The 16,013-nt window shown below is 43.2% G+C and overlaps 1 protein-coding gene across 1 annotated transcript in view; it reads left to right on the top strand.

Moving 5' to 3' along the window:
- Positions 1-2,361: 2,361 nt before the first annotated feature.
- zgc:158659 (uncharacterized protein LOC791141 homolog) overlaps positions 2,362-16,013 on the top strand; it is a 43,701-nt gene continuing 30,049 nt past the window's right edge. The window contains exons 1-6 of the mRNA XM_038731586.1: positions 2,362-2,695; positions 10,368-10,496; positions 10,572-10,675; positions 10,761-10,923; positions 11,636-11,845; positions 15,421-15,488. Of these exons, the coding sequence (XP_038587514.1) occupies positions 10,412-10,496; positions 10,572-10,675; positions 10,761-10,923; positions 11,636-11,845; positions 15,421-15,488 (630 nt within the window). The 5' untranslated portion in view covers positions 2,362-2,695; positions 10,368-10,411. The remainder of the gene's footprint in view (positions 2,696-10,367; positions 10,497-10,571; positions 10,676-10,760; positions 10,924-11,635; positions 11,846-15,420; positions 15,489-16,013) is intronic.

The following is a 16,013-nucleotide window of genomic DNA, read 5'->3' as shown; positions in this document are numbered from 1 at the left end:
GGAGAAAACACAGGGGAGAAAACACAGGGGAGAAAACACAGGGGAGAAAATACAGGGAGAAAACACAGGGAGAAAACACAGGGGAGAAAACACAGGGGAGAAAACACAGGGAGGCAGGCAGGACACAGAAAACCAAGCAGAAAGCAGAAACATAACCAGGACACTCACCGTCAGCCGGGCTGCCACCACAACAGAGAGGGGACAATCAGAGATAAATAAAAACCCACCGAAAGGTTGGAAAGCAATGAGAAAAGAGAGACATCCAAATATTTGGGACTTTCCCAGATCCAGATCAGCAGGAAAGAGAGCCAGGAGATTATATAACGTTTAGAACCAGAGCTATAAAAGGAGGTGAAAGTCAGTTACATGGCTTCATGTCGACTCGGGTCTCTGTTCTGGTAACAGAACCTCGATCTCTGACTCTAACTGGTGTCTATTTCTGTTGATAATAAAAGTTCAAGCTTTCTGGCCCAAGTCTTGAATTTGGCAGAAACTCAAAAACAACATAAGAGAGTTTGAGAGAGATTTTATGTTTTTAAAACTTTGCAAATCTTAATTTTCCATCTTGCCAAACAGTTTTTTGTAAGATTCTGAGTTTATTTTCAGTGTTGAGACATGACAGGATATTTATCCCATACCACACAAACAGGATTTTCACATTGAAAAAATATGAAATAAAATGAACACCTTGTTAAATGGCGAGTCAGCGTTTTTAATACTTTGTAATTTTCACTTTCCTCTTGACCTGAACCCCTCAGATTCTCTATGTGAGCTAGCTGGCCAGTCAAGCACAGCAGCACCATGGTCAGCAAACCAGCTCCTTGTGGATTTTGGCCTTCTGGACCAAGTCCTGCTGGAAAAGGAAACCAGTGTCTCCGTAAAGCTGGTCAGCAGATGAAGCGTGAAGTCTCCAAAGTCTCCTGGTAGACGCTGCTTTGACTCTGGACTTGAGGAAACCCGGTGGACCAACATCTGCAGAGGACATGACACCCCACTGGTCCTCGCTCATCCTCCAGACTCCGGGACCTGGATTTCATCTGAAAAGAGGACTTTGGACCACTGAGCACCGATCCAGTTCTGTTTCTCCTTAGCACAGGTGAGACTCTTCTGACGCTCGTGGTCAACGGCCGGATCAGAAGTCTTCCCCGTGGCTGGTGTGTCCACTGGACACGGTGTTTCTTAAAACCAAGAATGCAAAGTGCACTCTTGTGTTCTTGTGGAGAACCTTCTTGCTAGTCGTTCTTGGAAGAATAAAGTACTTCTCCCAGCAGAGAGGCCGCCTGCAGAGCTCTAATATAACAGCCAGCAGACAAGAAGCTCAGAATCAGGTTTATTGCCACGTAGGTTTTAACTTACAGCGTTTACACCAATACGTTCTCACGCCCGACTCGTCACATACTCGTGGTCGAGGCCCTTTGGCGTCGCCGTTTTAACAACCTGGGTACCCCTCATTTATTGTCGTCAAGTTATTAATGCTTAGCAACGATAAATATACACCTTCCGGTAAAGTTATCAATACTAGACTTTCAAAATAAAACACTGGCGTTTCCGAACATCATTATCATCATCATCCTAGCATTATTAAAGTCGTGACACGTGGCAGTTTGGTTAGATTTAGGCGCAGAAAGTACTCGGATGAGGTTCGGAAAAGATCCTGGTTTGCGTTAAAATAACTACGTACGTCAGTTAACACGTAACGTCACTAACGTCAATTTATGTAACTTGCCTAAATAAAAACATTTAACGTTGACTTTTTGTTTCACACGGGACACGAACCCCGGTCTCCTGGTTCAAAGTCCGGGTTCTGGCCCTCCATCCACCCCAAGCACCTCCTTACTCAGTCTTTCCTGTTAAATATCATGGACCTGACGCAACAGGGCTTCCCCCACTGCGCCGAACTCTGGCGCTATAGCGATCCGACTAAAGGTCTTGACCATGCGTCCATATGACGACTCGGGACTGAGACCGGGTTTCCAGCACAGAGGCCGCCTGCAGAGCTCTAATATAACAGCCAGGCTTTATCCCCCAAATCAAAGAAGCTCAGAATCTTTCACGGTTTATTTGGGCAAAAATAAGGATACTACGTTTATTTTTACGTTCACAAGACCAGTTTTTTACAGAATGTTTCCGTACAGCAGGAGCCAGATGTCTTCTGGTCAAGAACACATAATTTTAACCCTTCTTGCCAAAATGCAAACTTGTGTATTGGGACAGTCCAAGAAAGAAGATGTTTCACGTGAGTACAGATGGAGAAAGGGCCCACAGTGTGCAGCGCTATGTGAGGCTGCTGGCCCTTTAAGAGAGGAAGAGGATGAGCCCCCCCCCCCCTTCCTCCTCCAGCACATTGTTCTGCGGCTGCCGGCGAGCAGCAGCTTCCCCCTGCTGCTACAGGATCACACTGACACACGGTTAGACAGACGGGTCTCTGGACTCTGGTCTCTGGTCTCTGGTCTGGACGGTAGCCGGCTGTAGTAACGGACTCTGTCTTTGTGTTCATCAGAATCAGCGGGGCGGTGACTGATGGATCCACTGGCTGAAGCTTAAGAGGAGACAAAGACAGAAGAGGACAGGCAGGAAGACAGGCAGGAAGACAGGCAGGAAGACAGGCGGTCAGACAGGAAGACAGACAGACAGACGGTCAGAGAGACGCTATGATTGGAGACGGGCGCCGCTGGACCGGCAGCCTCGAGCTGAGGTGAGTGACAGAACAAAGAGGACCCTCTCTCTCTCTTTCATCCCACTGATGCTCCCACTGCTGTCGTCATGGCAACCATATCACAGTCTGAGGTCATGAGGAAGAGAGGGGGGGGCGAGGAGAGAGGATACAAGGAGACGAGGAGGAGGAGGAGGAGGTGTTGTCTTCACCCTCCAGATCAAATCCTAATCTTGATCTTGTTCTGTTGATCAGCTGATCGTTTAGCTTCCTGTGGACACAAACATGTAAACATGTGACATCACCAGGGCGGCGTGTTGACCTCAGAGCGAGAAGGTCCCGGTCTGTGTGGTGTCTCTCTGTCTCCAGGTTCCCCCACCATCAAAATACAACAGAATACAATACAACTTTATTGTTCAGCTGATGGCTAGAAAATCTTCTTTGTCTCACAAGACCTATAAAAACATCACTATTTAAACATTTATTATTATTATTATTAAATCATTATAAAAACATCACTATTTAAACATTTATTATTTTATTATTATATCATTATAAAAACATGTAAAAACACATAAAAACATCACTATTTAAACATTTATTTTATTATTATTATATCATTATAAAAACATGTAAAGACACATAAAAACATCACTATTTAAACATTTATTATTTTATTATTATTATTTCATTATAAAAACATGTAAAAACACATAAAAACATCACTATTTAAACATTTATTATTTTATTATTATTATTATATATCATTATAAAAACATGTAAAAACACATAAAAACATCACTATTTAAACATTTATTATTTTATTATTATTTTTCATTATAAAAACATGTAAAAACACATAAAAACATCACTATTTAAACATTTATTATTTTATTATTATTATTCATTATTATATCATTATAAAAACATGTAAAAACACATAAAAACATCACTATTTAAACATTTATTATTTTATTATTATTTATTATTATATCATTATAAAAACATGTAAAAACACATAAAAACATCACTATTTAAACATTTATTATTTTTATTATTATTTCATTATAAAAACATGTAAAAACACATAAAAACATCACTATTTAAACATTTATTATTTTATTATTATTTTATTATTATATCATTTAAAAACATGTAAAAACACATAAAAACATCACTATTTAAACATTTATTTTTTATTATTATTATATCATTATAAAAACATGTAAAAACACATAAAAACATCACTATTTAAACATTTATTATTTTATTATTATTTCATTATAAAAACATGTAAAAACACATAAAAACATCACTATTTAAACATTTATTATTTTATTATTATATCAGTATAAAAACATATAAAAACACATAAAAACATCACTATTTAAACATTTATTTTTTATTATTATATCAGTATAAAAACATATAAAAACACATAAAAACATCACTATTTAAACATTTATTATTTTATTATTATTATATCAGTATAAAAACATAAAGACACATAAAAACATCACTATTTAAACATTTATTATTTTATTATTATATCATTATAAAACATGTAAAAACATATAAAAACATCACTATTTAAACATTTATTATTTTATTATTATTATATCAGTATAAAACATATAAAAACACATAAAAACATCACTATTTAAACATTTATTATTTTATTATTATTATATCAGTATAAAAACATATAAAAACACATAAAAACATCACTATTTAAACATTTATTATTTTATTATTATTACAGCCGCGTACCGTAGACCGTAGCCCACGTGTAGCCGCGTATCGTAGACCGTAGCCCACGTGTAGCCGCGTACCGTAGACCGTAGCCCACGTGCAGCCGCGTACCGTAGACCGTAGCCCACGTGTAGCCGCGTACCGTAGACCGTAGCCCACGTGCAGCCGCGTACCGTAGACCGTAGCCCACGTGTAGCCGCGTACCGTAGACCGCAGCCCACGTGCAGCCGCGTACCGTAGACCGCAGCCCACGTGCAGCCGCGTACCGTAGACCGCAGCCCACGTGTAGCCGCGTACCGTAGACTGTAGCCCACGTGTAGCCGCGTACCGTAGACTGTAGCCCACGTGTAGCCCCGTACCGTAGCCCACGTGCAGCCGCGTACCGTAGCCCACGTGCAGCCGCGTACCGTAGCCCACGTGTAGCCCCGTACCGTAGCCCACGTGCAGCCGCGTACCGTAGACCGTAGCCCACGTGCAGCTGCGTACCGTAGCCCACGTGTAGCCCCATACCGTAGCCCACGTGCAGCCGCGTACCGTAGACCGTAGCCCACGTGCAGCCGCGTATCGTAGACCGTAGCCCACGTGCAGCCGCGTATCGTAGACCGTAGCCCACGTGCAGCCGCGTACCGTAGACCATATCCCACGTGCAGCCGCGTACCGTAGACCGTAGCCCACGTGTAGCCCCGTACCGTAGCCCACGTGCAGCCGCGTACCGTAGACCGTATCCCACGTGCAGTTGCGTATCGTAGACCGTAGCCCACGTGTAGCCGCGTACCGTAGACCGTATCCCACGTGTAGCCGCGTATCGTAGACCATAGCCCACGTGTAGCCGCGTACCGTAGACCGTAGCCCACGTGCAGCCGCGTACCGTAGACCGTAGCCCACGTGCAGCCGCGTACCGTAGACCGTAGCCCACGTGCAGCCGCGTACCGTAGACCGTAGCCCACGTGCAGCCGCGTACTGTAGACCGTAGCCCACGTGCAGCCGCGTACCGTAGACCGTAGCCCACGTGTAGCCCCGTACCGTAGCCCACTTGCAGCCGCGTACCGTAGACCGTATCCCACGTGCAGCCGCGTACCGTAGACCGTAGCCCACGTGCAGCCGCGTACCGTAGACCGTAGCCCACGTGTAGCCCCGTACCGTAGCCCACTTGCAGCCGCGTACCGTAGACCGTATCCCACGTGCAGCCGCGTACCGTAGACCGTAGCCCACGTGTAGCCCCGTACCGTAGACCGTAGCCCACGTGCAGCCGCGTACCGTAGACCGTAGCCCACGTGTAGCCCCGTACCGTAGCCCACGTGCAGCCGCGTACCGTAGACCGTATCCCACGTGCAGTTGCGTATCGTAGACCGTAGCCCACGTGTAGCCGCGTACCGTAGACCGTATCCCACGTGCAGTTGCGTATCGTAGACCGTAGCCCACGTGCAGCCGCGTACCGTAGACCGTATCCCACGTGCAGTTGCGTATCGTAGACCGTAGCCCACGTGCAGCCGCGTACCGTAGACCGTATCCCACGTGCAGTTGTGTATCGTAGACCGTAGCCCACGTGCAGCCGCGTACCGTAGACCGTATCCCACGTGCAGTTGCGTACCGTAGACCGTAGCCCACGTGTAGCCCCGTACCGTAGCCCACGTGCAGCCGCGTACCGTAGACCGTATCCCACGTGCAGCCGCGTACCGTAGACCGTAGCCCACGTGTAGCCCCGTACCGTAGACCGTAGCCCACGTGTAGCCGCGTACCGTAGACCGTAGCCCACGTGCAGCCGCGTACCGTAGACCGTATCCCACGTGCAGCCGCGTACCGTAGACCGTAGCCCACAGGTAGCCGCGTACCGTAGACCGTAGCCCACAGGTAGCCGCGTACCGTAGACCGTATCCCACGTGCAGCCGCGTACCGTAGACCGTAGCCCACAGGTAGCCGCGTACCGTAGACCGTATCCCATGTGCAGTTGCGTACCGTAGACCGTAGCCCACGTGTAGCCCCGTACCGTAGCCCACATGCAGCCGCGTACCGTAGACCGTATCCCACGTGCAGCCGCGTACCGTAGACCGTAGCCCACGTGTAGCCCCGTACCGTAGACCGTAGCCCACGTGTAGCCGCGTACCGTAGACCGTAGCCCACGTGCAGCCGCGTACCGTAGACCGTATCCCACGTGCAGCCGCGTACCGTAGACCGTAGCCCACAGGTAGCCGCGTACCGTAGACCGTAGCCCACGTGCAGCCGCGTACCGTAGACCGTAGCCCACGTGTAGCCGCATGTCACGGCATGTCATGATCAAGCCACAGTCAAGTAAGAAACAATAAATACGCAACATCCGGTTAGACTTTCAAAATAAAACTGGTTAACATTGTGAAATGTCACAATTTGACTTAAATTACGTAAGTTACATAACTTCACCAACAATAATCAAAGGTCTCCTGGGCGAAGGTCCCCTTTCTGACCTGCTCATCCACCCTGACCGCCTCCTTACTCTGATTTTTTTACTTACTTTTTACTTTTAGTGTTGAATAGCGTCTCTAAAGGCTGCCATGAGCGTACTGGACACTGAAGGACATGACAAAGCATCCAAATGTGACGCTGTGGGAATGAGAAGGTGCTGAAATGCTCGCGGCGGCACACAGTCAACGCTGTCGGCTACAGGCTCCAATAAACCTCCACAGCAGAGACAAGTTATTATGTAGATTATTATTATTGAGCTTAGGTTTTCAAAATAAAGAAGAAAAAGTAACAATGTAACAAGAGGAGCTGTAATTTCCTCTACTTTAAATATTACAGATTTTATCCTAAAAGTTCCAAACACTGACGTGTTAAAGATGTTTCTGTGTGTTGGTGCTGTGGCCTGCAGGGGGCGCTGGTTCACACAGACTGGCTTCACTCTCTCTGTGGCCTCGAGGTCTCTGCTGATGTTGAAAAAGCCTGCGCACGTGTGAGTGTGACATCAGTGAAACCATCTGTCAATCAGGGGCTGGGGGCGGGGCTTCTGCTGTCAGAAATAATCTGTAGAGAGCTCAAATCTGTTTTCATGTTTTCACGGAAATCAGTGTCCTGACGGGAAACAAACACACACACACACACACACACACACCCGGACAAACAAAAGCAGCAGTGTGTGTGCGTGTGTGTGTGTGTGTGTGTGTGTCCTACTTTCTGCTCTTTGTTTGACGGCTTCATTGAAAAAACACAAAGACACAAAGACAATATGAAGACAAGAGCGTGAAAGAAGATTATTTATAGAAAACTGGACCTGATGGACAGAAATATTCCACAATACCACAAAGAAATGAATAATAAAGAACAATATATATTTATTATCTGAGTGCTGCTTATAAAAACAACATTTCATATAGATGTGACTTTCAGTACATCAAACATAAAACGTGGAAACATCTGTGGACAGAACTCATGCTTCATGTGATGAACTCAATAAGACAGAATCACATCTCTTATAGCTAAATGTGAAACTTGTGTTACATGTGAATGTGTGACTTTAAAACATTTACATTTACTCATGTGGCAGACGCTTTTATCCAACGCGACTTACACTGAGGAACAACATTCAGGCATCAGTAAAGCATAAATATAGCAAGAGATCTACACGTGACAACAGACACCAGTAAGAGCCAACGTACAGCATTAATGGGTAAATGTGAGACTCGTGTTGTTACATGTGAATGTGTGACTTTAAAATGTCTCTCACATGGTTCGTTCACAGGTTTTAGGAATGACAGAAACAGTCCACATGTCCACATGACTGAATCTTTGATGAAACAAAGTTTGTGAAAATGTGAATTTCTCCTTTGGAAACATGGGTTAAGTTTGGTGAAACTGAGAACAAGATGCTCCAGAGACAAAGAGGCCCGAACTGGGTCCAGAACAAGGTGAATCAGTCGGGGGCCAAAAGAAACTAAACTGCTGCCCTTATTTGGCACCTCCAGGCGGGTGGTCTACTTGGGACCAATACTGGACCTTGCAGAGCTACAAGGAACCTGTAACGTCATGGGGCGCTGTTGTCTGTGGTTCTGATTTGGTTTTCACCGTTCTCTGCTTTGGGTTCTGCTCAGGAGGGGCTTGATGCTTAATCCGAGCTCAGCTGAAACAGGGCTGGACATCCATGAACTGGTTCTGAGGCAGGGCCATCCAGGGCCAGGTTGGGCTGCACTGACTCCAGCAGGCCTAAGACTGCTCTCATGAACTACTCTCGTTAAAAACACAACCTGAGAACCATAATCTCGTTTACTCCAGCAGTTTGAACCCAAAACAAACTGATTTTGCTGTGATTTAATCACAATAATCAGAATGATGCTGAAATACATCGGGATGCTGATTTGTAAAAAGTCTGAACTGATGCTTTGTCAGGTCTGTCTGACAAGCAAACAACTTTTAAAATGCATGTTATCTGAATGGAGTTCCGATTGGTCGGGACTATGTTATGCTTGACAGACTCATGTTTTCAGACCTCAGCAGGTTTTCTAACTACCTTGCTTACTTTCTCCTGTTTGGCCGGTCTCTACAAATATGAAGTAGTGTCATGGAGCTTGGACACTTGGTCGGACACTCAGGGGCTCGCTGTTGCCCACACAAGTGCCAAACAGGGTCAAAGGTAGCTAAACTGGTTCCAAGCAGGATTAAACAGGACTTCAAAGAGGTCTGAATGAGACCAACGAGGGCCAAAGTGTTCCAGGTCATACAGGGTTCATCGCAGGTCCAATGATAGCCCAACTGGTCTGAATGAGACCAACGAGGGCCAAAGTGTTCCAGGTCATACAGGGTTCATCGCAGGTCCAATGATAGCCCAACTGGTCTGAATGAGACCAACGAGGGCCAAAGTGTTCCAGGTCATACAGGGTTCATCGCAGGTCCAATGATAGCCCAACTGGTCTGAATGAGACCAAAGAGGGCCAAAGTGTTCCAGGTCATACAGGGTTCATCGCAGGTCCAATGATAGCCCAACTGGTCTGAATGAGACCGACGAGGGCCAAAGTGTTCCAGGTCATACAGGGTTCATCGCAGGTCCAATGATAGCCCAACTGGTCTGAATGAGACCAAAGAGGGCCAAAGTGTTCCAGGTCATACAGGGTTCATCGCAGGTCCAATGATAGCCCAACTGGTCTGAATGAGACCAACGAGGGCCAAAGTGTTCCAGGTCATACAGGGTTCATCGCAGGTCCAATGATAGCCCAACTGGTCTGAATGAGACCGACGAGGGCCAAAGTGTTCCAGGTCATACAGGGTTCATCGCAGGTCCAATGATAGCCCAACTGGTCTGAATGAGACCGACGAGGGCCAAAGTGTTCCAGGTCATACAGGGTTCATCGCAGGTCCAATGATAGCCCAACTGGTCTGAATGAGACCGACGAGGGCCAAAGTGTTCCAGGTCATACAGGGTTCATCGCAGGTCCAATGATAGCCCAACTGGTCTGAATGAGACCAACGAGGGCCAAAGTGTTCCAGGTCATACAGGGTTCATCGCAGGTCCAATGATAGCCCAACTGGTCTGAATGAGACCGACGAGGGCCAAAGTGTTCCAGGTCATACAGGGTTCATCGCAGGTCCAATGATAGCCCAACTGGTCTGAATGAGACCGACGAGGGCCAAAGTGTTCCAGGTCATACAGGGTTCATCGCAGGTCCAATGATAGCCCAACTGGTCTGAATGAGACCAAAGAGGGCCAAAGTTCTCCAGTTCATACAGGGTTCATCGCAGGTCCAATGATAGCCCAACTGGTCTGAATGAGACCAAAGAGGGCCAAAGTTCTCCAGTTCATAAAGGGTTGATTGCAGGGTCAAATAGTGCTAATATGGTTCCTCTTCACAGTCTATGGAGGAGAAAAGGGTCCAAATAGGACTGATTATCTCAAGGAAGGGTCATCGAGGCCAGAAAGGCTCTTGACCAGGACCAGCTTTAGTGCCGATCAGGGCTGAAGACGACCTGTGTGGTTTCACCTTGCTGTCTGTCTGTCCAGGTAGCCCAGTGCTGAGGTGAGGCAGCTTGTGATTGGTGGTTACCATGGTACCCAGGCCGTCATCAGGGGAGCTATGGGGGCTCCACTTGATGCCCCCCCGCATCCAGGTGGACTGCTGCCTACCCAACGGTACAACTTTGTTCTGTTCTGTTCTGTTGTCCTCTGTTCGGTTCTGTCCTCTCATGGTGCGTCCGTGTGTTTCAGGGATGATGGTGAGTCTGGAGTGTCTCAGGGAAACTCCTCTCATCAGCATCAAGCAGCAGCTCTTCACTGAGGCCAGAAAGTACCCGCTCTACCACCTGCTGCAGGTGCATCACTGTTTGACCTTTGACTCTGCCTCTCAGCATTACTGGTTGGAACACTTGTAATAATCTCTGCTCTCTGATTGGCCAGGAGGAGTCAAGCTACATCTTTGTGGGCGTGACCCAGGAGGCGGAGAGGGAGGAGTTTTACGATGAGACTAGGCGGCTATGCGACCTGCGACTGTTTCATCCGATCCTGAAGGTCATCGAACCGCTCGGCAACCGGGAGGAGAAGATCCTGAACCGTGAGATAGGTAAGAATCACCTCACCGAACGTGTCATCACCCGTCATGAAACGCCTGGACAGCCATTGGTCTGTCAACAAACATCTCCTCAGATATCCTCAGTCAATACTGTAGGAGCCAATTATGTTTATTGTTGGCATGATTTTTATTTAGTTTGAATGTATTTATATTAGCGTTTTGGACACTGGGTGTTGGTGATTAGATGCACATGGTTGTACATAGAGGGCATAGGTGACAGGAAGTGGGAGGCACAGGTAGGGGGAGCACAAACTGTTCTCACCAGACCACAGAGCAGAAGACACGCAAACAACTGGAAACAAGATAAGAAATGAACCGGTATGTTGATCTGTAAAAACTTCACTCCTACCGGTGCATGATGGCAAAGAGATTGGAAACAAAGCTAAAGATGAAGCAAGGAAAAATTGCCATTATATATACCGTGTCACCAAACGTTGTTTTGTCGGCCAAAAACCTCGATGCTAATGTCACTCACCAAACTCTTTCAAAAAGACATTAAGACAAAGGGGGCTAACTGGCTCTAATACAAATACAAACAAACAGGGCCAAACAGGGATAAACCGCTTTTGTTACAGGGTTAGTCATGGAAAAGGGAGGTAGTCTGGTTTCTTTACAGAACAAAAGGGCAAAAAACACATTAAACTGATCCCCCCCCCCCCCGCCCAACACCACCACAGTCACACTAAAATGTCCCTGTTTGCAGGATTTGCCATCGGGATGCCGGTCTGTGAGTTTGAAATGATGAAGGACCCGGAGATTCAGGACTTCCGCCGCTCCATACTGAGCGTGTGCAGAGAGGCCATGGAGGAGAGGGAAGGGGGAGGGGCCCACAGCCAAGCGCTCTACGTTTACCCCCCCAATGTGGAATCCAGCCCCCAACTCCCACAGCACATCTACAGCAAGCTGGACAAAGGTACTAACCCTGTTTGACTTCACGGTTCATAAACAGTAGAATCATAGGTGGGGTATTAATCGAGGGCCCCAGGCACAAGAAAGGTTTAGATCTATGCTGGGACAGTGGGAGCCTCTGCTCCATGTCCGCCTGGCAGCTGCCACCTCCAATTTGAAATGTAAACCCTCCTCAGGTCTGAGGCCTTGTTGTACCAACCAATCCTCTTTTCCACAAAGTCTGATCATTTTGATCTCTGCCTTGTATGTGTATAATGGGACAGAGATCTCAAACAAATATGCAAACAAAACCAAATCTGCCTTTCGTGCATGTTTTCAAAGGTGAGACTTGTTGTAAAGTCAACTATTTCAAATTCCATTTTGTACCCCCACAAACAAAGAAAAACTGCTAACCAAAAGCTAAAAAGGAGAAACAACTAAACAAATCAATGCTGAGCAGTGTTGTAGTACTCGAGAGCGGTCTTGGTCTTGAGATTGGTCTTAAGACCACTTTTTGATGGTCTTGGTCTCCTCTCGGACTTGACTGCATTTGTACTAGGTCTTGTCTCGGTCTCGGACATTGAGGACTCGGGATTTTATTTCAAGACCAGTCAAGACCATAACTTTGGGAATATCAACGATGTAAAACGTTTTGCTTCAAATGCAACCTATAACCCTAATTAAAAATGTGTTGTCACTGTTGACGACTGTCCCCTCTCGCCGCAATACTTACGTTGATATCAGCTCTTAGTGTTTTTATGTGGGTGTTTTTATAGGAATGCGGATCTTTCAGATACATTTGACAAGTACCTATGATCTTGTTCCATATTTTATTGTGTGTCATGTAATGTGGGGAACTGGTCTTGGTCTTGACTCGGTCTCGCCCTTCCTCGGTCTTGGTCTTGTCTTGGTCTCGGTTTGGGCGGTCTTGACGACAACACTAATGCTGAGTATGAAAAATGAGGACAAGCATCCACTTCCAGGGATGCAAACTAGTCACATCCAGACACAAATCGGAGTTTGAATCCAAAATAGACATTTCTGTCAATTATGCAGATCCCATGAGTTGTTCTGAGTTTGCAATAACTACTGCTAGTAGCACTTGGAGTAAAGCTAAATGCTCCAGCCTTTTATCCATTACTTTTAAAGGGGCTTTACACAAAATGATGGAAACTCAAATGAACTTCCACTGCCACATTATAACCCCTTCACACACAGGCAATAAAAATGATTTCATTAAAAAACTGCGTATAGCCCCTTTTGATCATTACAACCTTTTATATATTAAGCTTAGCTAACTATTTCAACGGTTTATCCATTACGTTTAAACCCACAATTTTAAACTTTTCCCATTATTTTTACCTAACAATTTTAATCTTTTATCCATCACTTTTAACCATTTCAACATTTTATCCATTACTTTTAGCTAACAATTTAAAACTTTTTCCATTACTTTTAGCTAACAATTTTAAACTTTTATCCATCACTTTAAACCATTTCAACATTTTATCCATCACCTTTAGGTAACAACTGTATCCTTTTATCCATCACTTTAACCATTTCAACATTTTATCCATCACTAACCATTTCAACATTTTATCCATCACCTTTAGGTAACAATTGTATCATTTTATCCATCACTTTAACCATTTCAACATTTTATCCATCACTTTTAACCATTTCAACCTTTTATCCATCACTTTTAACCATTTCAACATTTTATCTATTACTTTTAGCTAACAATTTTAACCTTTTATCCATCACTTTTAACCATTTCAACATTTTATCCATTACTTTTAGCTAACAATTTTAACCTTTTATCCATCACTTTTAACCATTTCAACATTTTATCCATTACTTTTAGCTAACAATTTTAACCTTTTATCCATCACTTTAAACCATTTCAAACTTGTATCCATCACTTTTAGCTAACAATTTTAACCTTTTTCCATTACTTTTAGCTAACAATTTTAACCTTTTATCCATTACTTTTAACCATTTCAACCTTTTATCCATCACTTTTAACCATTTCAACATTTTATCCATTACTTTTAGCTAACAATTTTAACCTTTTATCCATCACTTTAAACCATTTCAAACTTGTATCCATCACTTTTAGCTAACAATTTTAACCTTTTTCCATTACTTTTAGCTAACAATTTTAACCTTTTATCCATTACTTTTAACCATTTCAACCTTTTATCCATCACTTTTAACCATTTCAACATTTTATCCATTACTTTTAGCTAACAATTTTAACCTTTTATCCATTACTTTTAACCATTTCAACCTTTTATCCATCACTTTTAACCATTTCAACATTTTATCCATTACTTTTAGCTAAAAGTTTTAACCTTTTATCCATTACTTTTAACCATTTCAACCTTTTATCCATCACTTTTAGCTAACAATTTTAACCTTTTATCCATTACTTTTAACCATTTCAACCTTTTATCCATCACTTTTAACCATTTCAACATTTTATCCATTACTTTTAGCTAACAATTTTAACCTTTTATCCATTACTTTTAACCATTTCAACCTTTTATCCATCACTTTTAACCATTTCAACATTTTATCCATCACCTTTAGGTAACAATTGTATCATTTTATCCATCACTTTAACCATTTTAACCTTTTATCCATCACTTTTAACCATTTCAACATTTTATCCATTACTTTTAGCTAACAATTTTAACCTTTTATCCATTACTTTTAGCTAACAATTTTAACCTTTTATCCATTACTTTTAACCATTTCAACCTTTTTTCCATCACTTTTAACCATTTCAACATTTTATCCATTACTTTTAGCTAACAATTTTAACCTTTTATCCATTACTTTTAACCATTTCAACCTTTTATCCATCACTTTTAACCATTTCAACATTTTATCCATTACTTTTAGCTAAAAATTTTCACCTTTTATCCATCACTTTTAACCATTTCAACATTTTATCCATTACTTTTAGCTAACAATTTTAAACTTTTATCCATCACTTTTAACCATTTCAACATTTTATCCATAACTTTTAGCTAACAATTTTAACCTTTTATCCATCACCTTTAGGTAACAATTGTATCCTTTTATCCATCACTTTAAACCATTTCAACATTTTATCCATCACCTTTAGGTAACAATTGTATCCTTTTATCCATTACTTTTAACCATTTCAACCTTTTTTCCATCACCTTTAGGTAACAATTGTATCCTTTTATCCATCACTTTAAACCATTTCAACATTTTATCCATCACCTTTAGGTAACAATTGTATCCTTTTATCCATTACTTTAAACCATTTCAACATTTTATCCATCACCTTTAGGTAACAATTGTATCCTTTTATCCATTACTTTTAACCATTTCAACCTTTTATCCATTACTTTTAACCCACAATTTAAAACTTTTTTCCCATTATTTTTTACCAACAATTTCACCCTTTTATCCATAGGTTTTAATTAATGAATTCAACTTTTAGCTAGCTACCATTTGTCCATTGCTTTTTACCATTTCAATTACTTTCAGTTACATCAAATTGAAATGTTATATTACAAAGTAGGATAATGCTCTACTGTTCTCTTTATATCTGTCTCTCTGCAGGGAGGTTGATTGTTACCATCTGGGTGATCGTGTCTCCGTCGAACTCCAAACAGAAATACACCCTAAAGGTAAAGCTGGATGTGTGTTGTCAGATGAAAGGATGTGTGGGAGCGGACTGAAACTCTTTCGCTCTTTGAAATTCACCCTGTTCTCCGGTTATCTCTGGTAGTTTAGCCCAGCCTAACAGATACACATACAACGTTCTGCTGCAGCTGACCGACTGACCAGCTCGATCACAGATCATATAAAAGAGAGAAAAGAGAAAATGAAAAATAAAAACACTTTAACCACCGGCAAGTTGGGGCTGGAATTGACCGGCCGTTAGGGAGTCTTCCTGATCTGTCTAATTGTACTACATTATACACTAATATTTATGTAGATTTAATCAGAAATTATTTGGAAAATTATTATTTAACCCATAAAATTCAGCTAAAGCTTCCGTGTAGAGTAAAGTCTGCTGTGAGCACCTGATTGAACAAGTTTTGACCCAAAACACCCAAACAGGGTAATTGCATCAGTGTCTACAACAATGATATTGATGAGGCCACTGAGAAGTCAGGACATTTAAAACCCAACGCATGGTGGCTTTAAGG

The sequence above is a fragment of the Micropterus salmoides genome, unplaced genomic scaffold, assembly GCF_014851395.1.
Source record: "Micropterus salmoides isolate LMB-PRFRI ecotype aquatic unplaced genomic scaffold, ASM1485139v1 Ms_hic_scaffold_2, whole genome shotgun sequence".
Classification (NCBI taxonomy): domain Eukaryota; kingdom Metazoa; phylum Chordata; class Actinopteri; order Centrarchiformes; family Centrarchidae; genus Micropterus; species Micropterus salmoides.
Note: the sequence above shows the minus strand (reverse complement) of the source record. Positions and strands in the feature narration are given on the sequence as shown.